This window comes from Odocoileus virginianus, chromosome 11, assembly GCF_023699985.2.
Source record: "Odocoileus virginianus isolate 20LAN1187 ecotype Illinois chromosome 11, Ovbor_1.2, whole genome shotgun sequence".
Classification (NCBI taxonomy): domain Eukaryota; kingdom Metazoa; phylum Chordata; class Mammalia; order Artiodactyla; family Cervidae; genus Odocoileus; species Odocoileus virginianus.
The window spans coordinates 40,031,370-40,046,307 of NC_069684.1; the positions used below are offsets into that span (position 1 = coordinate 40,031,370).

At 34.8% G+C, this 14,938-nt stretch overlaps 1 protein-coding gene across 6 annotated transcripts in view; it reads left to right on the forward strand.

Moving 5' to 3' along the window:
- The window catches only part of VAMP4 (vesicle associated membrane protein 4), a 30,700-nt gene extending 16,747 nt beyond the window's left edge, over positions 1 to 13,953 (forward strand). For all 6 annotated transcript variants that reach the window (XM_020871974.2, XM_070474330.1, XM_070474331.1 and 3 more), the window contains exons 5-8: positions 3,305 to 3,405; positions 4,679 to 4,758; positions 7,740 to 7,791; positions 9,875 to 13,953. In XM_020871974.2, the coding sequence (XP_020727633.2) occupies positions 3,305 to 3,405; positions 4,679 to 4,758; positions 7,740 to 7,791; positions 9,875 to 9,903 (262 nt within the window). In that variant the 3' untranslated portion in view covers positions 9,904 to 13,953. The remainder of the gene's footprint in view (positions 1 to 3,304; positions 3,406 to 4,678; positions 4,759 to 7,739; positions 7,792 to 9,874) is intronic.
- The last annotated feature ends 985 nt before the right edge of the window (positions 13,954 to 14,938 follow it).

Genomic DNA, 14,938 nt, shown 5'->3' on the forward strand with positions numbered 1-14,938 from the left:
TTCTTTAAGGTGTGTTATTACCACTTAATATGTAACATTTCCATACAAGGTGTGGATCAGCAGCATTGTTGCTTTGTTCAAATTTGACTGACATACTGATAACATTAATTCCACAAAAAATGCCCATAATATTAATTCCACAAAAAATGCCCAGTGTCCCTTTTCTTCCTTTATTGAAGTTTAGTTGTTTTACAGTGTACAGCAGAGTGATTCAGTTATATATATATGTAAATGATCTGAAAAAGTATATATATTCTTTATCATATTCTTTTCCACTATAAATTATTATAAGATATTGCATAGAGTTCTTTATGCTATAGAGTAGGTCCTTTTAATGGGTTTGTTAGTATTCCAGTGTCACTTTTTAGAGAAGATTTTTGGGAAAGATCTTACATATTCACATGCCTATATAAAAATTTATGATTCTCTTTAGAATGTTTCCTTTGCTTTTAAATTAAATAATAGCATTCTAAATGCCACTCTAGTGAATTGTCGACATTCTCTTCCATGGGTAGGAAGTCTCCTAACTATATATAGCCTTGATCTAAACAGTTTTAATTTTATAAGGTCCCCAAGGAATGTTCAGAGAAGGCAATGGCACCCCACTCCAGTACTCTTGCCTGGAAAATCCCATGGATGGAGGAGCCTGGTAGGCTGCAGTCCATGGGGTCACTGAGAGTCAGACATAACTGAGCGACTTCACTTTCATTTTTCACTTTCATGCATTGGAGAAAGAAATGGCAACCTATTCCAGTATTCTTGCCTGGAGAATCCCAGGGACTGGGTGCCTGGTGGGCTGCCATCTCTGGGGTCACACAGAGTTGGACACGACAGAGGTGATTTAGCAGCAGCAGCAAGGAATGTTCCATGATGAACAGCAAAAATATAAAACTGCAAAAATACAACATACCTTTTAAACTTCTTTTGTCAACAGTACCTTAAGAGACCACAAGATGGGGTGTTAACTATGCAAATAAATATTTGCTTTATAAAATAAGGTATGAGTGTGTGTAGCAGAGCATGAACTTTTTTGTTTTCTTAATGGAAGAACACTGACATTAAACACACACTAAACATTAGGAACCATGCTAAGTGTTCTGTCACATATAAATCTCATAAGGGAAAGACTATCATCTTCATTTTATTTATTTTTTTAAATTTTACTTTACAATATTGTATTTAAAGGTGAGAAAATACGAGGTTCAAAGAGGCTTGCAAAGCCACATACATAGTAAGTGATGACACTGAATTACAAACCCAGATCTTTCTGCATCCAGAGCCTGGGCTTTCTACACTACACCATGCAGCTTCCCTATAGTGGTGATAATTAGAGACATTTCAGGAGCTCAAGTGCTGTCAGACTCTAAGGAGGTTAAAAACAACGTTAAAATGTCTTCTCTCTGTGTACCTTTATATTTTACATTTTCCAGGGTAGGTTCTCTCTTGTGTCCTTTCTTCTACCGCATGACTGTTTAACTGGAAATGAGATAAATCTCCACCCCTTCCTTCAAAAACTTGCTTTTCCTTTGAGTCCTTAGTTTTATTTTCCAGTTAATGACCATCATCTATATCTACTCAGTTGTTCAGTTTATAAATCTAGAAGTTCTCTACCCTTTTCTTGCCCTAACTCCTTCACTCATATCCAGTTCCTGAAATATTCCCTCCTCTTATTCCTTTAGCCTAGAAATTTCCCACCATCCATCACCTTTTTCTTTTTTAAACTATGGCCAGTTTACTCTTAACCCCTTAAAACTTAGCACCAGGATATTGATGGCATCTCTGGTCCAGGCTGGATTGATCTAGGCTGCATGACAGATACCATGGACTTCCTTCTATTATAGCACTTAATAGTGCTATTATATGGTAGTATAATCCTAGCTACCAGTGTTCCCCACTAGACTGTGATCTTGCTGAGGATCAGGCTCAAAACATTCACATGGGTGTCCACAGTGAACAGCATAATAATAACTCCTTAGTAAGTAGTTTTGAATAAATGAAATTCATAATTCAGATCAGAAAATATTTGTTGAATGCACATTTCTCATGACCTGGGAAACAGATGAGTGGGTGTGACAATTTCTGTTTTTACTGCATTTATGGTATAATACTGAAGATAAAACCAACATAAAATACAAATAGAAATCAAAGTACTGTAATTGCTATGAAATGTAAAAGATCATGGGGAAATATGTTTTTACTTTTTTTTTTAATCCTTTCCATTAAAGTAAATAAGTATATAAGTTTTTTCTATAAAAGTTGTGTTCTGGGCCTGAAAATATCTTGAAACATAGAAGCACAGTCATGAGATTTTCCATTATCCTAATTGAATGTGTATTGTATTGAATGTATTGGATGAGAGTTATACAGTAGCTGGATTAAGAAGGTTATACCAGTGCATAGTATTATCTGAAGGAGAACATAACAGTAATTTGTCACTTGATAGAAAAATTAAAATGTTGGGTAGTTTCCATTAGCCATAGAGATTACATGTATGTCATACTGTTGAGGTAATACCCCTAGGTTTATGATCATCTAGTAAGAATTAATCTGGAATTTTATGAGTTCTATTCCAATTAATCTGTCTATATCCATGGAGTCTTTTGCTTATAGGGATTCTGGGATCATAATGATTCCTTCAGTTACGTTGGTTTTGTTTTAAAATCACATGTAGTATAGGTATATTGATATAAAGAATAGCTATAATCTGATCATGTGTAGGAGCTGCCATACATTTTGTCCACTTCCACCCTGCTGCGCCTTATTTAGGGTATTGTCTCTTGCACCTGATGGAAGATAACTACCTAGAAATTTCAAGATTGGTCCTTGATGAACAGTAGCTCTGCTTCCATTATAGTTAAATGCAGATCTCTACATCCACTGCCTTATCTCTTTCTCAAGTAGCTGGATGTGCTTGGCAGGACTTATACCCAAATTGTTCACTTATTGAACTGATAACTCTTAAGTGCATACTCTGTCCCAAGCAGTGTAACAGGTACTGGGGCTACAAAAAGAACCAAATAGGCAGTTACTGAGCTTTCTGACAGTGCGTTTAATTTGTAGAAACAGGACTAAGAATAAACTATCTTTAAGTTAAATATTACTTTTATTTATATTATGTTGTCTTTTAATTTCCTGAGTACTCAAGCCCACAAATGGAAGGAATGTTGCTATAAGCCTTAAACTTAAAAACTTTAGACTTGAATGATTATGAGAACTTGTTGTTTTCTATAGTGTCTAATGAAATTTTCAACAATTGTAAAATTCTCAAGAATACATTATTTTTTAATCTTTTTTTTTAAACTAGTGTTCAGAATCAGGTGGATGAAGTCATTGATGTCATGCAAGAAAATATTACAAAGGTAATAGAAAGAGGGGAGAGACTAGATGAACTACAGGACAAATCAGGTACAGATACCTCATATATTTCTTGAAATTCTTAATCTGTATTTTGATAGTGTACTTCTCCCATTTTTCTAGCCAAAGTTTAGAAATCTTGTCTTAGGAAAAATGGTATTTATGGTTTTAATGTTTTAACTTTAGCTTCCTTTACTTAAAAAAAAAATATTTTATTCAAGTATAGTTGATTTATGTGTTAATTTCTATATATATACACATATATATACTTTTCCATATTCTTTTCCATTATGGTTTATTCCAGGATATTGATTATAGTTCCCTGTGCTACACACTAGGACCTTGTTGTTTATTCATCTTATATATAATGTTTTGCATCTGCTAATCCTAAAACTCCCAATCTATCCTTTCCCACTGCCTCCCACCCACTGCCCACCCTAGGCAACCACAAGTCAGATTTCTACTTAGGTCTTCTGTCCCTTTTTTCAACTGGGTTGTTTGAAACTTCATTGTTAAGTTGTATATATTAGCTCCCTTTACTTTGAAACATCTTATTGTTATATTATTGCTTTAATTGATCGGTTGAGAATGAAAAAATTAAAAATTCATTGTTGAAAAGAATTAGAGTATTTTTTCTTTTGTCCTGTTATGTTGATGTACTTTGTATCTCTCCTGATCTCATGGAAAATAGGTCTAATCACTTCTATTCAAACTTATTTCAATTTATCCAGTGTTTTTATCTCATGCTTTGTCTGGTGACTTAGTAACCTTTCTTTACTGACAGATGTTAGTCTCTGTTCTTATAATAGTTCCTGGCACTTATTAGGTACTCACACATTGTTTAAATGATGAGTGGCTGAATGACTGTCTGATTAATCCTTGACAGACTTATTTAACAAAAAAAAATTATTTAACCACTTTTAAAATTCGTACTGTTTTGCTTCAGAATCACTTTTGATATAATCTAAGAATTTAGACTTCTCCACTTGTAGATTTTTTCTATAGTTGTGCCAAGTATTCGAGTTTTTAAGGAGTATTTTTCTAACAGAATTCATAAGTTTATTGAAAGCACTGAAGCCCTAGAAAACTTATTTTACTCTTATCATAAAAGTGGCTTGAGCAAACTGACGTGCAGCCACTTTTTCCTTTTAAGAATACAGAATGCCAGAGTTTGTGGGTGGAGGAAAGGAAAGATGTTGTTTTCATGCTTAAAGGGGAATACATTTGCAGAAGTAGAAATTAATATTTTCTTGTCTTTGTGTGACTAGATAAAAGAATCCTGTTATGTCGTTTAATCCTTCTCTCCATCCTCTATGTGATATAGAAAGCTTATCGGATAATGCAACTGCTTTTAGCAACAGATCCAAACAACTTCGAAGGCAAATGTGGTGGCGTGGATGCAAAGTAAGTAAATCAGACGATGTTGGATAGGTTGATCAGCATATCCAGTGGTGGTCAAAGACATGAAGGAAAAGGGGCCTCGAGATTATAAACTCTGTAAGGACAGGGGCTACAACTCTCTTGCTCATTCATCATTATATATTCTGAGCCTGAGACATGGTGGAACTCTGAATATTGTCGAATTAATTATCTTTTGGGTTAGAAATAACTAAAGGAATCAAGCAGTGCCTGAAAGGTTGTTTTCATGGGTTTCTTCATAGAGAGTAACCCACATTTTATTAATAATTTAGCTTCCTCTAGACTTATAAGAAATATTAACTTATAATTTATTATTAGTACCTTTTTGGAGCAACCTATACCATTACATACAGATGTTTAAAAGATAGAATGCAAGCTAGAGAAAAATAAAATTTTCTGTTGGAAAGGAGGAAAAAAATAAAAGCAGTTGAATGTGTCAGAATTCATATGGCAAATGGGGGGGCTTAAAAAAATCCCACTGTCCCTCATTATTCTAGAAAGTCTTTTGCCATACTACCCTGAACCCATCTGCCTGATCTCAGAAGCTTGGCAAGGTCAGGCCTGGTTAGTACTTGGATAAGAGGAATAAGAAGTAAAACATTTTAACAAGGAGAAAATTAGGAATCATTATATGCTGATATATTCCTGCAAAACATTTAATAGAAATGAATTTACTTCTTAAATCAAGTATGGCTACTGCTTATCAAGCAGAAAAATGTTTCTCTTAAGATTTTTTAGAAAATTTCATGTCATATGAGCACATCTCATCTTTTTCCTCCTGATAGTTTGTATCATTTTAAAGTCTCTCATTTTCCAGTTTAGGAATAACTTTGAAAACATGATGTTGACACATGCTAAGGACTTCTTCTAAGAGTTTCCGTAGATTAACTTCTTTTTGTCTGTGTACCTGTTGAATCCTCTTATTTTCAGAAATAGAACTTAGGGGAAGATACAAGTTTCATTGCTCCTCTTGTCCAGAATTTAAATTTTCTAGGGTTTTTTTAATGAGTAAATTTTCAATTTCTATACAAATGTTCTGTTCTGGAAATTAGTTTGGTGGAACAAAAGGTCGACGAGCCATTAACCTCCTCTCCCCATATATACACATGACTCATTCACGTGGCCATTAACAAAATGATAATGTACATCTTGTGTAACTTCTTTTAACCATAGCTAAAGATGTTCATTTTGTACTTTATGGGGTCCAGATCAAAGAAATAGCATGCTTTTAAGTGGAAAAATTAGAGTATATTTTTAATTTATATTTTCAATAGTCTCTACATCACTGCCATTTTCTGCTTTAACTTCATAATTATTATTTAGGAAGGATGAAGTAAAGGGCTATAGAAATGGAAAAGAGATTAGAGGTTGCCACTGGCTAAGGGTCAAGGAGTAGAGATTGACTACAGCAGGGTATGAGGGCACTTTCTGAGTGATAAGTGTCTTACGTTCAACTGAGATGGTGATGATTGACAACTAGATGTCAAAATGCATCAAAATGAACTTTAAAAGGGTGAGTTTTATTGTATGTAAAGTATCTCTCAATAAACCTGACTTTTAACATAAATAAGTAAACATGTTTAATGAGAAACAGATTTTTGTCCATGTCGTTTGGAAGAAGTGCACTTTGGGCACACGTGAATACCGCCATTTTTGGTTGTAAACATTTCCTGGCCAGTGTTAGAAACTGTTTATTTAGGTGTTTTTAAATTGTTATTAATATTCCCATTTAAATCTTCTAAATGTTAAGCCTAGCACAAATTAATAGGGCAAATTAATATGTATTTTTGGTAAATTTGAAAAGCTACTGTAAAATTCCAAGTTACTTTAGAAGTATTTTTAGGTTTAAAAAAAATGCAAAGCTTCCATATATTCTCTGGATCACTTTTGTCACTAAAGTACTTTATAGTGTAATGTGGACCCAGACACCTATTGAAAATGTACCTGTATTCAATTGATCTGAGTCTGTGTCTACATTTTTTGGTTATCATATGATAGGTCCCTGCTATTCAAATTGCAAAGCTTCCATGTATTGTCTTGGTCACTTTGTTCTTGTCATGAATATAATGCCACTAAAATGTCAGCCATATTTTTATCTTAGAAACATTTCATTAGGTACTTCTAGTTGCTATTTGTGATATCCACCGGAATGTTTCATGTGTTTATAACAACTCGGTACCTTTTTTCTGAATGAACCATCTTTAATCAATTATCTGTGAAAATTGATGATGATAACAACACTTTTGTTTGAATTCAAATCTAATCAATTTATAATTTATGCATTGTAGGATTAGATGAGGAATGTGACAATTTTATAGAGAGAGATGATGTGGACCTCAAATATTAAGTAGCTAAGGATTTAATCTTAAGATTTCTCCTATCTGTGAAACTGACACACAGAATGCTCTTAGGCAAGTTATTTATTAAATGAGGTTTATTCATGAAAAGTTTAAATTATATTCCTCAAAATGGAGATAAAAATGCTAAGAAAACAAGGGGAGCACAAACTAACAGAATTCCAATATATTAATACTTTGAGAATAATTTCTATAAGAAATGCTGCTTTATACTATGTATATTGAACCATCTGTATTGGGCGCCAATGGTATTTATAATATCCTGACATTTTTGGACAGAGTTGCTAAAAGATTGTTCTTTTCCTAGCCTTACATTAGAGATATGTGTGAAATCAGAGACAAAAAGACCAGGCCCATGAAGACTTTAATTATTACTGTTTACTCTGTAGCCTTGAACAGTAAAATCTACACAAGCATAACCCCTCAAATTTGGGGAACTCTGATTATTACAGAAAGATGCAAATAATCAAGTTTATATGAAAAAAAAAATTTGGAAACATTTCTTAGAAGGAGATTGTTGACGAGTTAGTGTAATGTGGTAAATAGAATGACAGATACTCTTTATTAAGAAGTGAAACATTAATCTTTTCTGTTTTTTGTGTGTTGTAGATAAAAGCTATCATGGCTTTGGTTGCTCTTATCCTTTTGTTAGTGATTATCAGTAAGTATTTACCAGATTATTAATTTGGAGGAGTATCATTTGAAGTTTTAAAAAATTTCCTTTTTAATTTATTTTCAGTTGACCTAATATGATTGATGTCAGGGTTGAGTAATGATTTATGGCCCCAGACAGGAGCTCTTAACCTAGAATCTGTAACTCTGAAAATGCATATAAATTGTATATAAAATTTTACATGAGTATGCATATGTATGTTTTTATAGTGAGAGTCTTTATCTTTCATCAGATTCGCAACAGAAATGACAGGGCTGCATGATTTGTTTGAGGCCATGTATGGCTACTGTTACACTCAAGACCGTAACACTCATTTTCTATTTATTATTAACTTTTAGGTATGTCAGCTTCATTTCATAATACTGTGTTTGAAGAAAATCCAGATAAATTCTCTAGATGATAATTTTTGTTTTGGATTTGAGCTTCATTTCCATCATTGAAGCATAACTCTTGCCCTCCCTTTTTACCCCCTTAATATCCTTTTTAAAGTCAGATCATTAAAAAAAATTTTTTTTAGTATAGTTGGTTTACATTGTTGTGTTAATTTCGGGTGTATGACAAAGTGATTCAGTTTTATATTTTTTCAGATTATTTTCCACTGTAGGTTATTACAAGATATTAAACATAGTTCCCTATGCTGTATAGTAGGTCCTTGTTGCTTATCTATTTTTAGTAGTTTGTATCTATTACTCTCACTTCCTAATCTATCCTTTCCCCCTCTTCCGAACCCTTTGATAACCAGAAGTTTGTTTTCTATGACTGTAAGTCTGGTTCTGTCTTGTATGTAGATTCTTTTGTATTACTTTTTAGATTCCACATATAAGTTACATCATATATTTGTCCTTTTCTGGTTAGATCATTTTTAATATCTCCTTTTCCCCCAAGATTCTTGCTCTGTGTTTACAGGGATTTTATAAAGATCTGGAAAGTATCTCAGAATAACCATTTGAAAAATTCCATGGTGATACTACTTTTAAACAGAAAAAAAAAAAAAGTTTTGTTTCAAAGACAGTCAGTCCTCATAATTTGTGGATTCTGTGTTTGTGAATTCATCTACTAGTTAGCATTGATCATTTACCCCAGTGCTTTTGGAGTCATTGGCAGTTGCAGTCAGAAAGGTGAAAACCTTGGATTTCTTGATGTGCATATTCCCAGCTGATGTCTAATGTCATGCTCTGCCTCAGTCCCACCTCATGAAGTAAACAGCTGCCTTTCAGAGTCTGTTCAGTGCCACGCTACTCACATTTCTGTCAATCTTGTTAATGGTTTTGCTGTTTCAAATGCCCCCAGGGGTACTGGTGCTCTGGTGCCGTCTAGTGTTGCTGAGTACAAGGCTGTACTGTGCCTTGTGGAGGAAATATGTGTGTTAGATAAGCTTCATTCAGGCATAAGTGACAGTCCTGCTGGCCATGAGTTCAGGGCTAATGAGTCAGCACTGTATAGTAAGTAAGGTGTCTCTACCCAGAAACTTATAAAACAAGGTTATGTACTGACTGGTTGTCAGAAACATTGTAGACAGAGGCTGGCAGGAATTTAAGCCTCTATTTGCCGTCAGAACAGTGGTTCAGTATCCACTCTTTCAGTGTTTGTGGTGACTTTATAGAACATAACTACTGCCAGTACCAAGAATCAACCAGTGGTATGTTGAATGGCATAAAGAAGAAAATAAAATCCAGCCATTCTCTTAGCACACAGAGGTAGCTACTATTAATATAACTATTGTATATACTTCAAGTTTCCTATTAATAATATATAAACATGATTTCAAAAACTAAAATCATATGTATACTTTCTAGTAAATACTTTCAAAATATTTTCCCATGTTATTAAATGTTTTAGCCTCTTTATACTATGATTTTGTATTAATCTATTTGATCAAAATGCTAATATTAGACATTTAGGTTGTCTCATTTTTGCTTCTCCATTCCCATGTGTTATCTATCATTTCATATAAAAATTGTCCCTGTTACTTACTTCTTTTCACAATGGAAACTATGTTTAGGAATATTGTTTCTCATAGTAGCGTATGAATCTGATTTTGATGTTTCTTTTCCATTTTTTTCTCTTGCAGTTCTTATAGTTGTGAAATACCGTACTTGATTTGACGACAGATCTTCATTAAACAAAACTGGGACAATAATAATAAAAGGTTGCTGCATAATTTAAATGAAACCCATGTATATAACTTTCAAAGCTTCTTTTTCAAGAAATTAAGAGGCAAGTATCACTTCAAATTGGAGCATTGAGAATGTCCAATTATTTCCCTCCCTTCCAACAAAATGTTGCTTTTAATAATTATGTTTGAGGCAAAGATAACCAGCCTTGATTTTGCCATATTCCAAGGGTCTAATTTGAAACTAGATACTTGCCAATTCACTATTGTATATATAGTTAAACACTGATAAGGATATTTCATACTGTTATTTTAATGGCATAAGGACTTGACTTTATTGCATTGAGGTAGGGATCAGGCTGGTGGTCAGGGAGCCTCTGCAGAGTACCAGATCATTATGCTGAAAGATGTGTATAACCATTCCATCAATATTTGCAAGATTCTTTTCATATTAACAATTGCTTTGCAAGCAGTGTTCACATGTTTATAGATGTAACAAAAGCTAAATGTTGTAAATGTTGCTGCCTTCAGCTATAACTGAAAACATTCCAGTAAACCTATTTTTGATTGTATAAGGGAATGTGTAGTAATTTTTTGACATTTGGATTATGGAAATGGGAAATTTAAAGTGTGAAAAGCATAGTATGGCATCATAAATTGGAGGTAATAAAATTATTGAAGAGCATCATTGGAGTATTTGAAAATGCCGAACATACAGCTAAAAGTCATGGTCCAGTCTGTTTTCAGTTAGCCTCCAATAAGGAGGACCAGTCCTAATGTGAGTAATGAAATCCACAGGTAACTTGTCCCCCTAATTTTCTGTTTATTAGTAGCTTTCCTCTTTTAACTTCAACTAGCTATTTTACCAGAAATGTTTAAAGTAGCAAAATTACCTGCTTAGGATTTTTGATTTTTGCATTCCCTGATTATCTCCTGGGAAATGCAGGTTATACATAAAATCAAATGTGAAATTAGCCAGTAATAATAAGAAGTCAGGAGCCTAGTTAGTCAGTCAGTCAGTCACCAAATGCTAGGGTCACCATTAATCTCAGTCTGTTTTTGTAATGATAAAAAGTGTTAACTTTAAAATGTGCCAAGCTTCTTGGGTTGTTTAAACATGTGAAAGTGAAAATACAGTTCTCTAGTGTGTGTGAAGAAGTTTTATAATAAAATTGGAGGTTCTATAGAGACTTGTGTACATGGACGTCTTCACAATGTATATGTAACTCTAAATTTGAAATAGGGTTAATAGAAAGTAGCAGTATTTAAATAGGAAAAAGAAATAGTCCATATAGGGTTTATTTCTTTGGTTGTTTTCATTCAAAGTGTATGAAACATAGGATTTTTTTTTTTTTTAATTCTACAGGTAGTACTAAGATACAAAAATGTTCTCTTTAGAATGAAAAGACATTTGAAGGGAGAAAGCAGATTAAGAGATATTCAATACACCTGCAAGTTAAGAAGGTCTAAATATATTTGCTTAGCATTATAGTCCACTAAGAACATTTAAAAAGAGGTAAAGGTCTTACATACTATGGAGTGTGTTCTCTGGTTTCTCCATCCCTTGTAAATGTCAGTTACTGTAAATAACATAATAAATACTAAACCCTTTGACAAAAGAGGATACCCAGGAAAATGAGCATTTTTAGAATTTCAGTAGCTAATATAGTTCAGGAATGGAACTGTTTTAACTGAGTGTACAGAATCAGTCCTAACATGTTTATTTTGTGTGTCCTTCATTTGGGATTGGAACTAGACTCACCAGTGGTTAATTTTCTATTGGTTAGTATAGAAATTTGGTTTCTTCATATCATCTATCAGTGAAGATGATTATTTCTCAAAAAGAATCCACATTTCCAGTGTTTCTTTAATAAAGTATGCTTTTAAAGAAATAAAAACAAAATTTAAAAAAATTTTAACAATGAAAAAATAAAAGGAAATATTTATATGATAATATCATATATATGTAGTTCTCTTTGTATTTAAATATATTGCTGCTGAGAATACTGGTGGTGGATATGTTACTCTTAAGGATTTGTACTAGTGGTAGCCTGTTTAGTGGTAGCTCAGTTCATCATTTCATCCTTCTCAGTCTTCATTAGTACTAAGACCCTTAAAGTGACTGACATGTTTATGACTTTATTATCATAACCTTGGAGACACACGCCTTAGGAAAAAGAAATATGTGTTCAAATTGATGCCAGGCCTGCCTTCCTTCCCTCCCTTAATCATTCTTTTTCTCATTCAGCTCAGATCATCCTACACTTAAAAAATGAAGTTTCCCCATCATCAAAATTCTTATTACTTAACAACAATGAAGAGCAAGAGAAAAATTCCAAGTAGCTTTGTAAATACTAGTTGATACCCCAGTGAAATCAGGTCACCCCTTTTATAATGCTGGAAACAGACCCTTGTGATTTATGTTTAACTACTGAAACCTGTTGCCCTACAGTAGTTTTGTGATAATGCTAATTAATTAGCTTTTCCTACAGATACGATCCAGTAATACCTGTGGTCTTTTTGCTCCTCTATCCTGATAAATCTCACTGGAAATCACCCTCAGGTTTTTATAAACTTTTATTTCTTGACTAAAGAGAGGTTCAGTATTGAGAATGGAACATTATAAGATGGAGGATGGGTAATAGTACACGTCAAATTCAGAAATACCTTCTGTTAGCACTCCTGTGGGTGGCTTCTATATAGTCTTTATGTGCAGTCACTCTGCATTAAAAAATATAACTTCAGCATTTTTTTATAGCAGAATTGGGCATCTTTCAATTTTGTATGACACGTGGGTATCCTGGAAATGATTATACATGTACAAACTGAGAAGGAAAAAAATTGAAATTTCTCATTATCAGTTCACTCTTAAACATGCTAGATGGCCTGTCAGCCTTTTTATCCACACTCTCTACACTTACGTGTATGCATACTATGATTAAAAAATATGCTAGAAATTGTTTTCTCATGTTGAGAATGAGTGCCATTAGAAGCTAACTGTATTGAGTCAGTATTCCTAAGTCTAGGAAAACCAGCTCTCAGTCTGATTGTGTGTTTTCATGTGGAAATGTGATTGGACTCATTGAAGTCAGTTTTATTTTTCTGTGAGTGAGGAGTTAGAACATAAATCAGTCCAAAAGCATTTATATACTTTTGTTTTAGAATGCAATACTCATATTTGTGTAGGAAGTTGCCACAAGGCTGTGTGAAGATACTGAGTCAGGAGCTGGAAGGTGCCCTACTTCTCAATCCATCCACTGTTTCTCCCATACTGTAGACAAATGGAACCATAGGGGACACAATCTTTTTATTCTGGCTCCTGTTTTAAGAAGCTGCTTGGAACAGGTCAGTAGGAATTGAAGGGAAGGCATGACCAACTCAATTGAGGGGGATAAACATAAGCTTGGGAAAACACAGATCACATCGTGCTTGTGTCCCCACAGCACCCAGCCTAGTGCCGTGCCCCTGGCTAGATGAGTGTGCCTAGGAAATCACAGACACACCGGTGTGCCCGTTCGTAAAGCGTCAGCGCCCATGGTCCTCCCTGCAGAGGTGACATGACTGACATAACTGTGGGTCTTTTGCCTTTACCAGGAGATCATAGTGCTCTTTTATAATGGGTAAAGAAAAATTTTGATTTTACATTATTTCATTAGGTTCTTTTCATTTGAAAAGGTCTTGAAATCAGACCGTCTATTAAATATTTTAGGGCTATAAAGTAAATTGTGTAAATCAGTCAAATGTCAGAACTCAAACTCTAAGAAAACTCAAGCACTTGATCTTATGCCTGGGGTATGTCATTGTTTTAAATTCCACACTCCTTTATTTAATCATTTTGATAAGTGCCTTTGATGTTTTCAGATGTATGGTGGGAGATGAGCAATGTAAATGGTGTGCACCCTGTGCTGAAGACTCTCAAGTCTTCATATCCATTTTCACCAGTGTTGCAAATGTTAGTCCTCGGTGTTCCTGTCAGACATGTATTTGTAGCCCCTCCATAGTAAACAGTAAAATAAACTATTTCATAGAAAACAAAATTAAGCACTTTTTGGCTTATTCATTATGTGTTACCTGTTGCCTTCACTTCATAGCATAACTTACTTGAAATACCATCTGGCTAACCTGATTCAGGCTTCCCTGGTGGCTCAGCTGGTAAATAATCTACCTACAATGCAGGAGGCTTGGGTTCAACCCCTGGGTTGGGAAGATCCCCTGGAGAAGGGAATGGCTACCCACCCCAGTATCCTGGTCTGGAGAACTCCATGGACTGTATAGTCCATGGGGTCGCAGAGAGTCAGACACGACTAAGTGACTTTCACTTTCACCCTGGTTTAGTCCATCCCAGTTTTCCAATAAGGTACATGGAGGAAAAATAAATAGAAGATGTCCTGTCACCAAAAACCATATGCAGTGCTCAATCTATTGACAATCTGCTAAGAGTGTCTCAGTGTAAAATTACTGAGTCTCAACTGCAGGAAAAAACAATTGGAATACTCATGCTTTTGAAAGAGAGGAAGGGGGGACAAATTTCTCTTGCACTTACACTTAGGTGTTCCAATCAGAAAACCTGGCACCCACCCCTCAGCTGCATGAGCTGCTTTTAGAGGCAACTAAGAGCAGTGTTCCTCCAGTCCTCTTGCCTGGAAAATCCCATGGACCGAGGAGCCTGGTAGGCTGCAGTCCATGGGGTCGCTAAGAGTCGGACACGACTGAGCGACTTCACTTTCACTTCTCACTTTCATGCATGGGAGAAGGAAATGGCAACCCACTCCAGTGTTCTTGCCTGGAGTATCCCAGGGATGGGGGAGCCTGGTGGGCTGCCGTCTGTGGGGTCACACAGAGTCGGACACAACTGAAGCAACCTAGCAGTAGCAGAGCAGTGTTTATTCTCTTCAACCTCCCTCCACCCAGAAACTAAAGTTTGTTTCTCTCATACTCCAGAAAGGTGTGGGAAGGGGGTGATATTGGGGGCACATTGTACCCAGAAATGTATAGTCTCTACAAATAGAGGACTGTGGTCGG